At 40.4% G+C, this 19,230-nt stretch overlaps 2 protein-coding genes across 3 annotated transcripts; both read left to right on the plus strand.

Annotated features, from left to right (window-relative positions):
- The first annotated feature begins 1,101 nt into the window (after positions 1–1,101).
- Positions 1,102–6,587, plus strand: dhx40 (DEAH (Asp-Glu-Ala-His) box polypeptide 40). The gene is made up of 17 exons (XM_053321048.1): positions 1,102–1,429; positions 1,661–1,806; positions 2,337–2,456; positions 2,549–2,785; positions 2,939–3,005; positions 3,091–3,222; positions 3,333–3,432; positions 3,529–3,615; positions 3,736–3,918; positions 4,026–4,106; positions 4,229–4,386; positions 5,013–5,127; positions 5,219–5,327; positions 5,560–5,654; positions 5,802–5,871; positions 5,968–6,196; positions 6,389–6,587. Exons 1-17 carry the CDS (start codon positions 1,258–1,260, stop codon positions 6,508–6,510), a joined length of 2,223 nt encoding a protein of 740 aa, XP_053177023.1. The 5' UTR covers positions 1,102–1,257; the 3' UTR covers positions 6,511–6,587.
- Positions 6,588–6,745: 158 nt separating this feature from the next.
- Positions 6,746–18,948, plus strand: akt2 (v-akt murine thymoma viral oncogene homolog 2). Of its 2 annotated transcripts, XM_053321053.1 has the most exons (15): positions 6,746–7,347; positions 9,006–9,177; positions 9,384–9,515; positions 9,609–9,720; positions 11,013–11,166; positions 11,456–11,587; positions 11,699–11,764; positions 11,859–11,927; positions 12,338–12,460; positions 12,689–12,817; positions 13,186–13,400; positions 16,451–16,538; positions 16,633–16,735; positions 16,842–16,946; positions 17,231–18,948. In XM_053321053.1, exons 2-14 carry the CDS (start codon positions 9,132–9,134, stop codon positions 16,919–16,921), a joined length of 1,449 nt encoding a protein of 482 aa, XP_053177028.1. In that variant the 5' UTR covers positions 6,746–7,347; positions 9,006–9,131; the 3' UTR covers positions 16,922–16,946; positions 17,231–18,948. The 2 variants fall into 2 exon arrangements, with proteins under 2 accessions (XP_053177028.1, XP_053177027.1); XM_053321052.1 differs by having other exon boundaries at positions 16,842–18,948.
- Positions 18,949–19,230: the final 282 nt, after the last annotated feature.

The raw sequence follows: 19,230 nt of genomic DNA on the forward strand, positions 1-19,230 counted from the left end.
TAACTGTTGTGTGATCCAACAGGTATATTTCCACTGTGATATAGAGATCTGTAAAGGAGCAGATTGCTCCCAGTCCTGCAGCACCGGTAAGCCTGCAGCATATTGATCCTGTTTTAGTCACTTTCGTCTAATGTTCTACCTTTGGTTATTGATTTTACTCATTTGCTTGCACATAACACTGTGAAGGATACACATTGCTTTTTTCTGTGTCTTTCAGGAAGGCGTAAATCAAGAAGAATCACCTCAAGGCCATTACAGAGGATCTCTCACAGTGTGGTATCTGGTGGACCTTTTCTTTATTATCTGTAATGAACCAGACATAGAACAGCTATTTAATTTCTGTAATGTTTGGAGGCGCCAAGATTGGGAACAGTTCAGCCAAAAACTGTCCATGATTTATAATGACAATAAATCTGTTCTTTATAATAGCCACAATTAGGCATCCTTTACGTCATTTTCATTCTATCAACTCAACTTGTTCACTCATTTTATTAACCTTGATTATTGCAAATTGTCAGAGTGTGCACTTTTGGTCTTTAATGATTCATGATTAACCGGTGGAAAGGTTTGCAGTATTCAACATGAATACTAGGAAACAGAGACAAAGTAGTGTCCTTCAAAATCAGCATTTTACCCGTGTGTCAAAAAATAGTGTTATTTATTTGGTTTGGAAGAGTACATTTTACTGACTCTTGTTTATTTAGATAGTTGTGCAAAATGTACAAGAGTGTAGATTAAGGATGTGCTGTACCCATGCTTTAATACAGCTATGGATAATTGAGACATTCATGGATGTGTGTTTAATTAGCTGATAAATTGATACATTTTACATGCAAAAATGGCCTATTTAGGGACTAAACTCTGAAAACTGTCAATATTTTTTATTTAATTTGATTAAATTCAACAAATTAAACTGAATTGTTTTCAATGTACTTTAATTGTTTATTTGATAATTGATATTTTTTTCTCCATGAAGTTTGATTTCTCAAACAAGGGTTGGAGGCAGGCTGGAGGCTTTTGCTGTGGTGGCGGGGTTTAGGTCAGGTGGTACAACTCAACCAATAGGAACGTAGTATGAGTTAGTTTGCGGAAGTTACTGGGCGAGCATGTCGTTTTCTAAACGACAGGAGTAAAATAAAAAGAAGTCGCAACTTTATGAAGTATAATACGAGATAGATACAGACGAGAACTAGGCCGTGTTCCGCATGATTTAAGTCAGTATTTTGTTCGTGTGGTCTGATATCTGCTGGGTCCGTTATGTCCAAATCAACGAGACGGGAACCAAAAGAAAAGGAGTCGCAGCAGCTGCCTATCTATCAGTACAAAGCCAGACTGGTTCAGGCTGTCAAAGATGCCACTTTCCTGGTTGTCACCGGTGAGACTGGCAGCGGGAAAACCACACAGCTTCCACAGTATTTGCATCAAGCAGGTGTGATGTCTTTTATGATAATATACTGTAAAAAATAATCTTACCGTTTATTACAACGAGTTACATGGAGTCATAATCTTTCTCGTTATCTAATTTCTGCAATTAAAAAGATAAGTTGACTATATTAGCTGGTTGAACTAACAAAGCAGCCCCTGGCACATGTGGTTTTGTGAGATTTGGGTTGACACGTGAGTTATTTTGAAGTGGTGACTGTTTACCTTTTGTGGGCAGGTTTATGTAAAGATGGTAAAATTGGCATCACCCAGCCCCGCCGGGTAGCTGCCATCACAGTGGCCCAGAGGGTAGCTCAGGAGATGCAGTGCACTCTGGGTAGAGAAGTGGGCTACCAAGTACGCTTTGATGACTGCACATCACAGGTGAGAGACATAAAAGCCAATATAGGGATTATTTATATTATCCATCAAAGGACAGGTTCACACACAGTCTCATTTCATGATATTGATATTCATTGATATATTGCCCAGCCCTATGTGAAAGGATCTGCTTATTTTGAATTATTTTGGGCTGCTGAAGTTTTATAGTAGCTACAGATAGACTTTTGAATACATTTTTTGCACAAAAGGAGGCTTGTTGATTTTTGGCTCGTAACATTTGCATTCTAAGTGTATTATGAGGGGATCTTCTAATGACCTGTTTGAACAGGACTAAAGATTATGGCCGGAATACCTGACTATTATTTTAAGATAGATTTGAAAACCCACAACCCATATAGAGTCGAATTTATAATCCAGATATTCAATTTACTGTAATAGCAGAGCCAGTAAATATTCTCATTTAAGAGACTGGAACCAGATAATTACTCGTATTGATGCACTGTCAGAATAATATACAATTAATTTAATGTAAATATTACGCTAATATGAATATGTGATTGTGTTTGAGTAAGGACACAGAGGTGAAGTACATGACAGATGGATGTTTGCTGAGGGAGATCCTGGCAGACCCTGGACTCTCTCAGTACAGTGTTGTAATCTTGGATGAAGTCCATGAACGAAGCCTCAACACAGTAAGTCAATATATTTTATTTGGCTCATTTTGATCATGTCTGCACCATAATGTTGAACACACACATTGAGTGACTTTTTGTATTTGTTGTAGGATATACTCCTGGGTCTACTGAAGAAAGTCTTCTCCAACCCTGCTAAAGCCATGAAGGGCCGATTTTTCCCGCTGAGGGTGGTGGTGATGTCAGCAACCTTGGAAACAGACAAACTTTCGTCCTTTCTTGGTGACTGTCCCGTCTTCACTATTCCTGGAAGAACTTTTCCTGTCACCTGCACATTTGGCTCAGCTGTAGGACCTAAAGACACAGAGAGCACAGGTTATGTCAAAGAGGTACTGTATTAAAGTATGGAGAAAGTTTATGTTCATGTTTTATCTGTAAGAAAACCCAAATACCCCGAAATAATAATCATTATTGGTTTATAAAGTTTAGATATGTTGTGTAGCTTGATGTATTTATTAAACTTTACATTTTTTGCTCCACAGGTTGTGAAAGTTGCCCTTGATGTGCACACCAGTGAAATGGCCGGGGATATTCTTGTGTTTTTAACAGGTGAGACACAATTATCAAGCTCTCACATGAGAGTATATGTTAAATCTGATGAATTCAGCCACTTAAGTTCCTCCATGTTTGACAGGTCAGTCAGAAATTGAGCGTGCCTGTGACTTGCTGTATGAAAAAGCTGAGTCCATAGACTACCGCTACGATGTGCAGGACCAGACAGTGGAGGGCCTTCTTATTTTGCCCCTTTATGGATCCATGCCAACTGGTAAACTCATGAAGAATCTGTTACACCTTATTTAGTCTAAAGTACATAAAGTCAGTCTCACCTTTCTTCATAATACCACCATGACATCATCTTTTCTGGTCTCATCACAGACCAGCAGAGGCAGATCTTTCAGCCTCCGCCGCCAGGAATTAGGAAGTGTGTGGTGGCCACTAACATTGCAGCAACATCTCTCACCATCAATGGCATAAAGTGAGTGCACTATTTTTAACAGATAGCAGCCATCAGATAAATGGGTGATGTTAAGTTGATGTCAGTAAAATCTTACACTTTTCTTTTCCTCTGTAGGTATATTATAGACAGCGGGTTTGTCAAACAGCTCAACCACAACTCACGGGTGGGCATGGATATTTTGGAAGTGGTGCCGATTTCACAGTGAGTCTTGATGAAAGTAATATGTAACTTCAAATGTGCAAATAGCTTTGTTTAAGTAACTTTTTTTAAAGCTTAAAGCCAAGTGAGATTTGGATTTTTGGGGGGATTTTCTGTGATTAGGAGCGAGGCTCAGCAGAGAGCAGGCCGAGCTGGAAGAACCTCAGCCGGGAAATGTTTTCGGATCTACAATAAGGAATTCTGGGAGAAGTGCATGCCTGAATATACAGTTCCAGAGATCCAGAGGACGAGTCTAACCGCAGTGGTACTCACTCTCAAGTGCCTGGGTGTTCATGATGTCATCAGGTAGAGATCAGTGTCACCCATCCTGTGCCTGTTTGTAATTCTGTGCTTTCTTATAATTCACAATTCACTTTGTTTTACCCCATTATAAAAAGTTCATTTCTTTTAAGGTTCCCTTATCTGGACAGTCCAGAGGAGAGGTTTATCCTAGAAGCACTAAAACAGCTCTATCAGTTCGATGCTATCGACAGGTGAGTGGTTATACCTGTGAAGCTGAATCAAGTTTTTGGGTTTTCTGAGCACAAAAGAAGTGGGTTTATTTAGTTTTTACTGAAATTTCAAGAGTTTTACCTGTCTGGTATTTGGGTTGTAGGAGAGGTAGAGTAACACAGTTGGGGGAGCTGATGGTGGAGTTCCCTCTGCACCCAGGCCTCACCAGAGCTGTGCTTAAAGCCGCCTCACTCAACTGCCAGGACCTGCTGCTCCCTGTGGCTGCCATGCTGTCTGTTGAGAACATCTTCATCCGGCCAGGTCAGCATTTTAGCTTTAAAGGATCAGTGTGTAGGATTTAGTGGCATCTAGCGGTGAGGTTACAGATTACAACCATTGTAATACACCTTCTCTTACCTTCCCCTTCCAAGCATGTACAAGCACCTATGGTGGCTGTGAAACTCTTGAAAGGTCCTCTCTAGAGCCAGTGTTTTAGCTTGTTCATTCTGGGCTACTGTAGAAACATGGTGCAACATAGCGGCCTCCGTGGAAGGGGACCCACATTATGTAATTATAACGATCCCATTCTAAGGTAACAAAAACACAACTATTCGATTATACACACATATTACATATTATATTATATTTCTGCAAAGTCCATTCTGCTAGATGCCACTAAATTCTTCACACTGCACCTTTTTAAAGCAAAACAAAAAGCATGTGCTATGTAAAACAAAAACAAAAACCTCAGAGTACAGAAATTCCTGTGCTATCTATAATTACAGTACAGTAAGAAAAATACTAACCATTTCCCTCATATAAACACATTCAAAGAAGTTCTGTTGATGTTGTTGATGTATTTATGTCATGTGTGAATAGGTGTGTAGTATGAAGATATGGGCTTGGAGACTTTACTCTGCTTTGACTGATCTCTTACTTCCCCTCAGGCCACCCTGAGAAGCAGAAAGAGGCAGATATGAGGCACAGAGCGCTGGCTTCCAAGGGCGGCGGCATGAACGACTTTGCAACACTTCTGAGTGTGTTTCAGTCGTGTAAATCCAGGTACTGTATTTAATAGATTACTGCTGCAAGATTTGTATGCATTCTTCCTTTTTGTTATGTCACAGCTATTTTCCTTGTTTTGCTCTTGCAGTGATAGACCGTCAGCATGGTGTAAAGATAACTGGGTCCACTGGAGGGCACTGAAGTCAGCCTTCAGTGTAGAGACTCAGCTGCGAGAGATCCTCCTCCGCCTCCAGCAGGTAAAGGAGTTTACAGGACTCATTTTGCCATCATGCTGTTAAATACTTCATATTACTCTAAACATAACAAATATAATCTGGCTCCTCACGTTAATGATACAATAATAGGCCGACCTTTAATAATTGTAATGAAGCTCATAGATTAGATCTCCATTCTGTTTATAAATGTACAGCTGTGCTAATTGAGTGCAATTATTCATTTTTGTGCATCATGCATCCTCTTTCCTTTCAGAAGAGAGATTTCCCTACAGAAACATTTGATGGCAATAAGAATGAAGTCTTTAGACGATGCCTGTGCACAGGATACTTCACCAATGTAGCAAGAAGGTATGATCAATATTCATTTGTAATTATCTCATTAATGTCTCATTTGGAATTCCTTTAATATCTGTGTGGTAGTATGGGATTTATGCTTGTTTTGAATCATTATTAATTAATGTTTTTGGGTTTGTTTGTTTTTTACATGCCACGCAGGTCTGTTGGAAAGACGTTTTGCACAATGGATGGCCATGGATCCATGGTTCACATTCATCCATCATCATCCGTAAGTGTATTTTTTTCAATTACTTAAAAAGATCTCTGCAGCTTCCTCACTTCCTCCCTGGTTTCTTCTCTAATCTGTGTTCCTTGATGCTCCAAGCTGTTTGACCAGGAAGGAGAGCTGAACTGGATCATCTTCCATGATGTGCTGGTGACCTCAAGGGTGTATGTCCGGACAGCGTGTCCTATTCGATACGAGTGGGTGAAGGACCTATTACCAAAACTCCATGAGGTGGACGTTTATGAACTGAGCAGTGTAGCAAGAGAAGAAGTGACGAATGATGAGATGATAAAATGGGAGACAAGGGAGGCGGCCAAAAGACAACCAGGTTCTCTGAATTATTCATCAAGTATTCATTTGGAAACTGTGACCTTGTACAGTGTTGTGTTAGATCCACTTGTCAAATATTGCTAATGTCTTTAAGGATAAAATAGCAGGCCTTAGATAAATTTAAAATATGCTTAGGCTCTCTCATGTTTTATAACAAACTAATAAATAACAGCTTCTTTTTTTTCTCCAGAGGTTTCTACTGAGGATGTTTTGAAGAAGCTGGAGAAGCGAAACAACGAAGCCGCAGTCAGTGATGCACGCGCTCGCTACCTGCAACGAAAGCAACAGAGACAACAGAGTAAAGCTGTCTGACAGAACCACACCTTCAACGACACACCACAAATGAACATTTTTGAAAAAATGTTTTAATAATAAACAGTTTTGTTATATTCATAGCACTGCTTCTCCCTTCATTTGTCCCTCCAGTGTACACACTATTATGTAACAGCAGTTGGTTGCATGGGTCATCTAAAGAAATGCTTGGCGCTTTATCCCTCAACAGGAACAGGATTGAAAGGAACTGTTGGTTTATAGAAGGGAGGGGGGGGGTTAAGATGGAAGATGTAGTTATTTTTTACACTGCCTATCTCTATATTAATCTGTACTCAAGCTTTGTGCAGTCGGGGTGAGGGTAAGGTTACAGTATGGTACTTAATGTACTTTCACACCGACTGTTCAGGTGCAGTGGACCCTCTCTGGCCTCGGACGTCATTTCCTTTTGAGTGCGTCTGCGGGGCTGCTGTACTGTCTGCCTGGGACGGAGGGCTTCCACGCGAAGCAGCAGCAGGCGACTAACCATATTAAACCTATGAAGAGGCGCTTTTATATGGCCAGGATTTGACATTTATTTCTAGTCGTATTCAGCAGATTTATCCATCTAGTTGGAGCTCAGAAGACTATTCTCTCTCGCTGGCTCGCCCGTGCTTCAGTGAACCACTGCAGCAGCAACAAACCGAGCACGCCGCCGCCGCTGTTGTTGTGAGAGGAGAAAACAAGCTCAGCGAGCAGTCCGCTAAAGCTGTGTGATCATTGACAGAGTTCAGTACACACAAGCTCCAAGTGATAACTTGTGGGGTCTTTGTGGCGGCGCACCTCTGAGCCTCTTCAAGGACTTATAGCTGCAGGATTTTTTTTGTCGCTGAAGCCGAGGTAAGAAAAAGCCGGGGCAATGAGGAGGAGAACTAGCGCGAGTGGCTAACTGGTGTGCTAACTAGCTGTTAGCTCCAAAGCTATGTTGGCTATCTGCCTTGTTTGGTCGTAATGCGGTCATGGTCAGTGTCCTCAGTGCTGTCTGGCGTACCGCCTGGCCAAAAGTGCTCTTCAGCTATGGTCGTAACGAGTGGTTCACGGTTAAACTGAGATAGACAAGCTAACTACATGTCTTGGACTTGGAAGGTGTCGTTTGTTGACTTTGCCTCTGTTAGCCTAGCCTCCACACTGAAAGGATGAGGATGTGTTAACCTTATGTTCTTGTTTACGTTTGTCGCCACGTTTGGTTGCTGTCTGGAATTTTTGAAACATGAATTGAAGGGCATAATTTTAACTGGGTAGCTACACTTGAAAAATAATTGATATGTATTGTCTCTCTTTGTTGTTTCCTCAAGTGGTGCTGCGTGTAAACCGAGTTGCCTTAACGCTTCATTAGTTAGATGTTAGCTGTTGTTGATGTCCTGTTCTGTCCATTGAAGTTTGAACTTGACGTAGGTGCGGTGAAAAGTTGTTGTGCTCGCCGTCAGCAGTCACTGAAGTTAGTGTGTGTTGTACAGCCGTGGATGCACCTCTCATGGCCATAAAAAAGTCTGAGGTCGAGGGAAGCCTTATCTTTTTTATCTTTGTAAACAAAGCAGTTCAAACAGTTTTTGTGGCCTGGTGGCTTTATGCAATGTAATATTCAACCTCATCACTTTCACGGAAACACTGTGAAATTCTGGTAAACCTATTATCTAACATAAGCGGCTGATTTAGGGCTGACCCTGATCACCAAGGCCTCTCTACAAACAATCAGCATGAGCCTTGGTACAGTAACCTATTACATCTGACAATACTAAGCATTGCTGCCATTTTGCTCAGTGTTTGACCAGTGCTATGATTGATATTTAACTTCTACCTGACATCACCAGACAAGATCTACCATATTTATATCATGACACTGAAACGCCAGGAGATAACTGGGAGTGTTTGCCTGCAGTTTTAATATGTACTGTTCCCCATTCTTGGCTGTCACTGTAGTAAGAGTCAGATGGTCAGATATGAGGTGGTGAGCAGATGTGCAGATTTCAGCACTTTTCTTTGTTGTGGAGTTGTGTTTCAAGGCAACACAGCGAAGGTGAGGAATGTATTCCAGCGCAGTGCGGTGGTGACAACTTGATAGGCTTCAGTAGCAATTCACAGAAAGTTTCCTTTTGTTTTGTGAACTCAGTTTCCCTTTATGTCTTCACCTCCAGCTCCATGGCTGTAGTTTAACTTAATTTAGGCCGTGTGTCCTTTCACATTCATTTCTCTACAGTCAAAAAGGCAAGTGTGTGTGCAAATAAACAGCATTACCTAAGGCTATGTTTTTGTTTTAAGCGAGTGAAGTCATGCACCAGTTTTGCTCACAGCTCTACATGTCAGTGGAGGTTTTGATTTTCTCACATATTCCCATGACAGTCTTTAATTTATGTGATCTTTCTTTGAATGACTTTTAATGCTCTCGTGATAACCTGGTGAAGCTGTGAATAGCATTGTCTGCACATTTTATTGACAACATGAGACTCATTGTGTTTCCTGCATCAACACTATCTTTCTCTGTTCTCTTCTTCTTTCAGGCATTATATTGTACATGTGTTTTATCTGAGCCACTGTAAGGCACTTGACCAGTAGAAGCAGTTTGCACGATTTCCACCAGCTTGTCTGCAGCCCCCTCCCCAACCCAGACAGTCCTCTGCCCCAGCATGAATGAAGTCAGTGTTGTGAGAGAAGGATGGCTCCACAAGAGAGGTAAGAGGCCCTTTGTGTTCACCGTCCATCATCTGAGTCTGCATTAAAGTCCATGTAGGATTGTAAGGTGGCTCAAGTTAGTAGTTCACCTATTGATGAACAGCTGCTGAGTGAGTGTATTTAGTAATGTTAAAGCCAAACACACCAGTATTTAGTCAAACATTCACCCTCAGTTGGCTCACGAATCTTCTTGTCTGTTTTTCCAGGTGAATACATCAAAACATGGAGGCCTCGTTACTTCATCTTAAAGAGCGACGGCTCCTTTATCGGCTACAAAGAGAAACCCGAGGTGTCCAGTGATCACAGCCTCCCGCCACTCAACAACTTCTCCGTCGCAGGTCAGTTTTTTGCTCCAGCTGGCGAACAGAGACGGTTTTAGTGTTCATGCTTTCGGGCCCCTCAGTCTTAGCTAATGTGTCTCCACTTTGCAGAATGCCAGTTGATGAAGACGGAGCGCCCCAGGCCCAACACATTCGTCATTCGTTGCCTGCAGTGGACCTCGGTTATCGAGCGCACCTTCCACGTAGACAGTAATGATGAGAGGTAAAGGACGTTGATTGTGAAAGTTTTATTTTTGTCTTTCTGAGATTGAAACAGCCTCAGTGAAAATTGAGGAACACAGTCTGTAGCAGGCTTTTAAATTACCTCCACCTAGTTCATAACTACTTCTGGCACATCATTGCTTTCAGGGTATTTCTAGAAAGTTGTCTGTTCACACTGAACACTAAAACAAGAAAACTGCTACATCTTCCTGCTTAAAGTTAATATCAGAGTCCCAGCAGAGTAACACACCATTTAGATGTTCTAGTTGATATATGTTTCCTTTTGGTTTAATGATCAGTTGATGTCAGTCAAATCAGATATCACTTGGTTTTTTTGTGATCACTAATTTGGTGTATGTGAAAAAACTAAAAGTTGTCCTCTTAACATTACTGCCACACAGTCCTGACCATGTCTAGCTGTTTCCTTTGTCCAAACTGACACACAGTTAGACTGTTTACAAATGGATCCGATGTGGAAAACATTTTTGGACATTAAAAACACTGGCTTAGTGCGAACAGAAGGTCAAAATGAAAAAAGGCAAAATGGGTTTTCAGATTTAGCGAGCTTAGTATGGACATAGTCTTAGACCCTTATCCTTGAGTCTCCACTGTAGATTAAAATGGATTTCACAGTGTTTATAATGTCAGGGAGGGGGAATGTGGTTGCAATTTTGTTTAACACTCGATGATATCAAAATATTACCAATGAACATTTTATTTTGAAAGAAGCGTCTAGAGCTTTTTTTTAAGTAAGGGAAGTGAGACAACAGGAAAAACATGCTTAAATGGGCCTTTCTTTATTATAGGCAGTGAAATCCATTTTAGTTCATAAAAGAAGGAAAGACCATCATCATATCCGAACAGGGGGTTAAAGAGTATGTATCTCCTGGTGCACGTTGCCTGTTTAAGGGTTAAAATAGAATTCAGTGCCAGATTAGACCTGATTATTCACCCCCTAACCCAAGCAATCGTCATCAGGTTTTGTTTACATCGGCTCTGCCAAGTACCAAATCCCAGCTGCCCCAAGATAAATGTTGCACAGATTATCCTCTACCTTCTAAATTTAGCTTACTCCACTCCTTTTTTTTTCTTTAAGATATATTTTTGACACAACCTCCATGCCATCTCTCTGAATACAAGAAATTAATTCACATGTTATTGGTGACAACAATTTATATCTTAATGTAAAACTTGTGCCGATCTTTAGAGTAATGGAGTAATGGAGTTTGTAGTAATTCAGACATGGCAGTGGCCAGATTTGATAAGGTTAATGTGTGTTTTCTACCGGATCAGGGAGGAATGGATGCGATCGATCCAGGCTGTGGCAAATAGCCTGAAGAGTCAGCATCAGGATGAGGAGCCCATGGAGATCAAATTTGGCTCACCGAGTGACAGCAGCGGCACAGAGGAGATGGAGATTGCTGTGTCCAAATCCCGCACAAAAGTGGTCAGTATTTGCACAAGCAGCGGCTGGCAGCTGAGCGTTTTGCTGTGTTTGTCAAGCTAAGCTCATCTTTATTGAGCAAGTTGTTCAAACTTTAAGCCTCTTTCTCCAAGCTTTTTTTTTTTTTTGGTTAAACGACCCTAAAGTGAGCAGAGGATAAAATGTGTGTGTTTATTTTCTATCTTGCCTTGCTGGGATTCACTCCAAGTGATAATGTCTGACATAAAGCAGAGAGCATAAGCACATGTATGCATTTTTTTTCATGCTGTATCATTGGTGATCATCCCCACAGACCATGAGTGATTTTGACTACCTGAAGCTGTTGGGCAAAGGGACATTTGGTAAAGTGATCCTGGTGAAAGAGAAGGCCACAGGGATGTACTACGCCATGAAAATCCTCCGCAAAGAAGTCATCATTGCTAAAGTTAGTGCTTCAAATATATTTTTAATTGTTTTGGAACAGCGTTACTATCTATTCTCTATGTGATATCACTATTATTGCTAAACATGTGTGTTTATATGCGTATTCCTTTAGGATGAGGTGGCACACACAGTTACAGAGAGCAGAGTTCTCCAAAATACACGGCATCCCTTTCTAACGGTCAGTCAGCAGCGCCCGCTCCATTGCTTTCCAACATTAAGAGGTCATTTAATCAGTGTATGCAGTGACTTATTTTAGTTCTCTTCCTATACAGACACTAAAATACGCATTTCAAACACATGACCGGCTATGCTTTGTGATGGAGTATGCAAATGGAGGAGAAGTAAGTTTTTTCCCTGTCTCTTTTTTTTTTTTTTTTTTCATCTGACCTACATTCATATCAGTTGTGTTGATGACACTCATTGTAGTAAAACACTTTGGATAGATTGAATGTTTGAAATGCAACCTTATCAGATAGAGTGGTGGGCTGAAAGTAGTCAGATCATTCTTGGATTTAATTGTTACACCCACATATCATAGAAATTAGTTATTGCATATACTGTGCATGTAGTTAAGCCAAAATTCGGTTATGCTTATACGCTTATAGACGTGCACCTAGATATTTTTTAAAAATTATCACAACAGACTAGATAATGACAGATCTCTATGAAATGAAATATCTCCAGACATCTGTAGACACACACAGGAATTGTTGTCTCTAATTCCCATGTCTACTTTTTTATTCTTTTGCAGCTCTTCTTTCATTTATCCCGGGACCGAGTGTTCACAGAAGAAAGGGCGCGATTCTACGGTGCAGAAATAGTGTCAGCACTGGAGTACCTACACTCACGCAATGTAGTTTACAGGGATTTAAAGGCAAGCGGCATCTTGCTCTGACAGTAGAGTATTAATTTAACACATTATGATTTTGTGCAGTGACAGTGCTGATGATAGCATTATAAAAATGTTAGAGCTGCTACTTGACAAAACAAAACATTTTTTTACTCAACATTTTAGCTTCTTAGTGCTTCTTGTGCATGCTCTTTGAGTTTCAGTCATGTAGTCATGGTTGCTCATCAAGTAATTCTCTCTTTCTCTATTCAGCTGGAGAACCTCATGTTAGACAAAGATGGCCACATAAAGATAACAGACTTTGGGTTGTGTAAAGAGGGGATCACAGACGGCGCCACCATGAAAACCTTTTGTGGGACTCCAGAGTACCTGGCACCTGAGGTAAGTCCACAATGGCTGTGACATCAGTGTCTGATCATTGATCGCTACAAGGCTGAATGAGCACATGATGGAAACTAATTACTACTACTAACTTCTTTAACATTGACTTGTGTGGGATGTCTGGTAGGAACGCTTTGGAATGACTGTCGACTTTATGAGAAACCAGTAGAGTTGATTACAATATTGGTAGTGATTTTGAATCAGTAAATTGTACTGTGAAATTGTGGCTAGTCACAGGATGTAAAATATGTATTACCTCCACAGAGCTTTTTGGTCTTGACTTGCTAAATATTTTGATTTTGGGAAACCATAGCAACAATGTAAAAACACCCCTCCTCACACAACTCTCCCCATCAATACCCCGTCAGGTACTAGAGGACAATGACTACGGACGAGCGGTGGACTGGTGGGGCTTGGGCGTGGTTATGTACGAGATGATGTGCGGACGGTTGCCCTTCTACAACCAGGACCACGAGCGTCTCTTTGAGCTCATCCTCATGGAGGAGATCCGCTTCCCCAAGAACCTGGCTCCTGAGGCCAAGGCTTTGCTGGCTGGCCTGCTCAAAAAGGATCCCAAACAAAGGTGTGTCTGTGTTAAGAGCTAACTCGTGATGTAGTGAAATGATGAGGCTAAGAGTCTACTGCCATTCTAGAAAGACAGCGGCTTTACGAGTTAAATGCTCACAGTAGCGTTACAACATGTTCACAATAGTAGTGCTAACATACTGATGTTTACCAGGTGTAATGTTTACCATCTTAGTTTAGTATGTTATGTTATCTGCTAGTCAACATGAAACACTAATTAGGGACCGAGCCGAAAGGAAAGAGGGCGAGGACGTCGTTTATTCTACCGCCTCTTTGAGCCTCAATTTGACCCCCTAAACATGCCTAAAAACTCACCAAATTTGGCAGGCACATCTGGTCTGCCGAAAAAGTCGATAAAATGGAAAAACAAACAATGTCAAGCTCTCTAGCGCCACCTAGAAACACTAAAACAGCCACTACTTCTGATAGGAATGCCATAGAAAGATCAAACCAAAACTCAATAGTTTGTCTTATTAAGACCTACAAATCACGCACTGACACCCCTGACCTCAATTCAACAGGAAGTGCAAAATTTGCCTTTTTAAATGTATGATTTTCAACGATTTTTCAGGCTTTTCAAAATATGTACATCATTCCTGCGTACTTTCAGCTATAGATTTCATTCAAACGTCAAAATGTAGCCACAAGTCTCATCTATAGATGTGTGTAATTTGGTCTGGCTATGTTTTATACGTTTTGATCTGTGGACCCACATGTGCACCTTGTTCCTCTCCCATTCAGTCCTGAATCTCCATACACGTCTGTGCATGCTCTTGTTGGTCATGCTGTCCGGTCGTTAATTACCATGGCAACGACTGTGTGTGTGTGCGTGCAGCTGGCTCATTTGTTCTCTGCAGTCATCCAGATTCATTTGTGGTCTTAGTGTGCCACCCAGTGGAGAAAACCTGTAATGATTCATGATACCTGATGAGGAAAAGGTTCCTCAGTTTTCTGTTTGTAGTTCAAGTTTATTGACTGTATAATTATGTTTTTAGATATCTGTGCAGTCTGTCAACTATTTCACTGACATTGCTGTCAAAGTCTAACCTTTCCACTTCGCCACGGCCCGACGTGCGCAAGGGGCCGAGGTCCCGCCCAACGCTGCTTGCAGCTTTAATTACAGCTGAAGGTGATGTTAGTTTTGCAGGTATTTGGTCGTAATGTTTTGACCTGATGATGGTGATAGAGGAAAAGTCTGAGGATCATCAAAGACAGCAGGTTTCATCCTCTGGTAATCTTTGTTGTCTGCACAAATGTTTATGACAGTCAATCCGACAGTCCGGACCAGACTGGTGGACCGTCTGACCGAAAGACAGACCGACCTACATTGCCATCCCCAGAGCGATGCCTCGAGCATGGCTAATAAAAAATTCAGATAGCAGAATAATTGGGGTAAAAATAAGCACATGACAGTAGTTTTCATTATAGTATTGTATCATTGTTTTTGCAAGACTGTAAATAAGTTGCAGTAAAATAAAATTTAAATAAAAGCATTTAAAAAAAAATAAATATGGAAATATATTAGTGTTTTTTAAACACTCAGCAGGAAACATCTTACTGCAGCTATATATAAATTAAATATCTATATCACGTAGACTGTTTGATATTGCCTATATTTTTGAAACTGACCATTTTGAAAATATTTTAGATGTCAGCCAGTATTCAATTTTAATATATTGCCATAATCATTTTTGAACGAGATCCCATACATTTACAAACAAATTGGTCACATTTAGTCAGAAATGACAATTTAAGTGATTGGGATACAGTTGAAAATTGAATAGGTCAGTGCTGGTCAGTTGGATAAACAATGTAATCATCAAAGAAACAGCATTATAAGAGGAGGGAAGCCATTTGGAAGCCTACTTAGTGAACTTAGGAGTGGCAGTTTTCTCAGTTACTGGCTCTTGTGTTTCAACAGCAGTGCTGAGATCAGTGGCCATTCTCATTCTCATTGTTCTGCTTCCTATTATCATTCATTTTGTTGTTGCACAAGTCACACTCTTTATCGCAATAATTTTCATTGATTTGAGTCTGCCCATATTTTGCGTGGATTGCACTGATAAATTAGTAAATGACATTTCTTGGCTTTTTACTTGCAAAGCTCTTATTGCACTTACAGCAACGTAACAAGTTTACTTGCTGTGTCAATTCTCCACCGCTGTTTGTCTCTCTGCTGCGCTGCACACACAAGGAGATGTATGCAGGCCTGCAGTCTCTTCTCTTCTCCATCAGCCCCCTGTTTACGTTGCTAGCTAATCTCTTTGTATACTGCAGGAGGGATGTTCACATTACACACGCCCTTATCCTCACGATATATTTTACACATTAAAACAGCCCATTATTACACCCTTAAAATCAAGAGGGCTTCGTCCCACTGGTTGGGAATCACTGATTTATGGCATGCACAGCAACAACTAAAAACTGAACCAATCTAGAGAAACATCTGAAACTAAGTGGTTATATGCATTAATGTCAAATTAAACGGCACACTATTTTGATATATAAGATAATATATACCTGTTCTGTTTCACCATGCAAACATCCATCCAACTGAACGTGTGACTCCTGCAGATGCAGCACTACTCCTTCAGAAAAACAGTCTTCCTGGGATTTTGCACCTCGTCTTTAGTGCTTGATTAGTTTTTGATACCTTCTTCCTCATCTTCCACAGTGCTCAGGGACACCACATGTTCAGCAAACAACATTATTTAAGCCCTCGCTCCTTTTTTGATTAGTTTTGGTATAGGGTAATGGCCATAGACAAGGACATAATTGATTGTTGTTTTGGTCCAGACCAGTGTTTCAGGTAACACTCAGAGACATGCTAATATTAGAACATTGAGTGCTGCCTGCAGGCAGACACATGCACCTATAAGCAGTAAGGAAATGAAGAATAAATGTGCCTAGAAATTGGTAAATACGAGTCATAAGAGAACAACACAGAGTACGTGCATGCACATTACTAATGATGGTGTTTACACTTATCTGTATAAAAAATGTTAGCTGATGAGTTGGTGTTGACGGTGTTATTGTTTTTGTTCACAGGCTCGGAGGCGGACCAGACGATGCCAAAGAAGTAATGAGCCACAAGTTCTTCACCTCCATCAACTGGCAGGATGTCATTGAAAAGAAGGTGAGGTACCGGAGGGAGAAAGGTAATGATTTGACATTTTAAAAAAAAAATGTTCTGGATTTAAAATGACTCACTTCCTTCATCACCCCCTCAGCTTATTCCACCCTTCAAGCCCCAGGTAACATCAGAGACAGACACACGTTACTTCGATGATGAGTTCACAGCACAAACCATTACTATAACTCCTCCAGACAAGTGTAAGTACATCTTCTTCTGTGCATCTTTCTATTGTGCTTAACAACTAGATTTATGTGTTTTAATAAGCATTTCTTCTCTCCCTCTCTCTGTTTGTGGACACTGCAGATGACAGTTTAGACGCAGAGGATTCAGATCAGCGAACGCACTTCCCTCAGTTCTCATACTCAGCCAGCGTACGGGAATGATCGCTCAAGACTTTTGAACAAGCAGGCAGGCTAACACACGATCCCTATCCCACATACACACTTGCACTGCTGGGGAATTTCGAATGACACAAACGGAAAACTGGCACAAGACACACATTTTTCATTTTGGTCTTGAACTCACTCACTCTCACACACACACACGCACGCACGCACGCACACACACACACACTGGCAAATCAGACAAGCCATGGATCATAGAGTATGAAACGAACACACAGGCCGCAAATGACTGACCTCAGCAGGTTTGTGTGGACAGACTGGCAGCTTTGTCTCTGTATGTCCTCTCAGGGGTTCGCTTCAGGCTTCCCTGCAGGACCTCTGCTGCACTACACTGGGCACCACATCAAAGCCTTGACACTTTGAAAACCAGGTTATGCCAGCAAGTACCACCTCTTTACCAGCTGTACCCATGCTACACACACAGTTGCATACAAAACCCACCCGTGCATAGACTGCATATATATACAAACTTACTTGATAGAATTAAAAAAAAAAAAAAAAAAAAAGTATAATCACAATTAGGAAAATGGAAAAGATTTGTGTAGGGGGGGCGGACAAATTTTTATTTCATCGATTGTTACGGTTTTAAATGTAAAGCCATATTTCTGCATTTTTTTTTCTGTTTTTTTTTTTTGTTGTTGTTGTTGTTGTTTTTCCATTTTCTTTTTTTTAACAAGTGCTCTTTCTGGAATTTGCTGTTACAAATCAAGTTTGGAACCGCTCCTACAGTAGGGGGGAAATGGGGAGGAGGGTTGCCATTTCTGTGTTTGCACTGCACATGTGTGTGTGTGTGTGTGTGTGTGTGTGTGTGTGTACGCGAATGGACGAGTGGATGTTTTGAATGTATGCGAGAGTGCATATGAACGCAAGAGAATGTATGAACAACCTTTTTTTATTATTATTCTCAACCATCCATTTGTGTCTGTTTTTGATGCATGTTTTTAAGAACTCTGAACTATTGCTGGAATATCGACAAGAGAGGACACTACACGGCACACTCAATGGCCTTCTTTAAAGGGAACAAGCATGTCATTTATGGTGAGCTGGGATGTCTTGCATGGCTTACCTTTGCTTTAAAAAGCTGCATTAATTGAACCTGATGCAGCGAGTCCACGTTGCTGTGTCCTGCATCATACACAGTAAAGTGTTTCTGACTGACAGTCCAGCAAACTTTAAGGCCAGTTGTCCAGTGTGTTAAAGACCGTAAGATTGGAAGGAAGGAGGAGAACAGAGACTATACACTTGACCACAGCCTTTTTCTCTAGCCCGTCTACAGAGACCACTGTAGATAAACGCAGCCATTCGCTGTCCTCAATCCAGTAATTGTCACTCCCTAGCTAAAGGGTTAGGCACCAATATTTTGTTTGTTTTTATTTCTATTCGTAATATCAGTGTAAGTTTTTAAAATATTTTTTAAAATAAGCTTTTGAATGTTCCCATATGAGAAAAATAAAGTTAAATCGTTGTTATTATGAGGCCAAAAAATTGACTGACTTGGTCGACGTTTAACACTTCAAATGATTCCACATGACGCTGTTTTAGAGTAATTGGTTTGTTTTTTGTTTAGCTTGTTTTTATGAGGCTGTGCACTTATATCTACTTAGTTGTATGCCTGCAGGTTTACAATCCAACTAAACACCACATGAGCTGGTCGACCAACCTTCAACAGAAAAGAGGGAACTAATCAATATTGGCTGATGTATTGTTTAGTTGAAATTTAAAAAAAAACCCTGCATACTTTGAGTCCAACGCTCTGGACAGCATATTATAAAGTGCTCATATTGACGCAGGCCTATTATATTCCACATTGCTGGAAGAGATGTTGGTTGCTCTTTGAGCTTCACTAAAGGAACATCAAAACCTTTTTGGTTGTCATTGTTTTGTTTTTGTTTGTTGATTTTTTTTCCTCTTCTTTTTGTCCATCTATTTCTCAAAATTTGGAAGACATATTGTCTTGTTAAGTATACATTATATAAAATATATATATATTAAAAGTTTTTAAACTGCTTTCTTTTTGATTAAGTTCTTCCTCTGAAGGGGTTTCCAATAGAGGATTGCTTATTTAGCTTAGACTGTTTATCAGTGACTGATGATGCACTGATGCGCTGTTTATAATTAACATAATTAAGCATACACCTACATACAGTGTGAATATTTTTAAAACAAGAACAAATGGTCCTTAAATCTAAGCAATTGCATTAATGTTATCTACATCTTGCAGGCTGTCTACTTTCAAAATTGTTTTTCAAGACAATACTTAGTAATTGTGTGAAAGATTTAGTGAAAAT

The sequence above is a fragment of the Scomber japonicus genome, chromosome 6 (genome assembly GCF_027409825.1).
Source record: "Scomber japonicus isolate fScoJap1 chromosome 6, fScoJap1.pri, whole genome shotgun sequence".
Classification (NCBI taxonomy): Eukaryota; Metazoa; Chordata; class Actinopteri; order Scombriformes; family Scombridae; genus Scomber; species Scomber japonicus.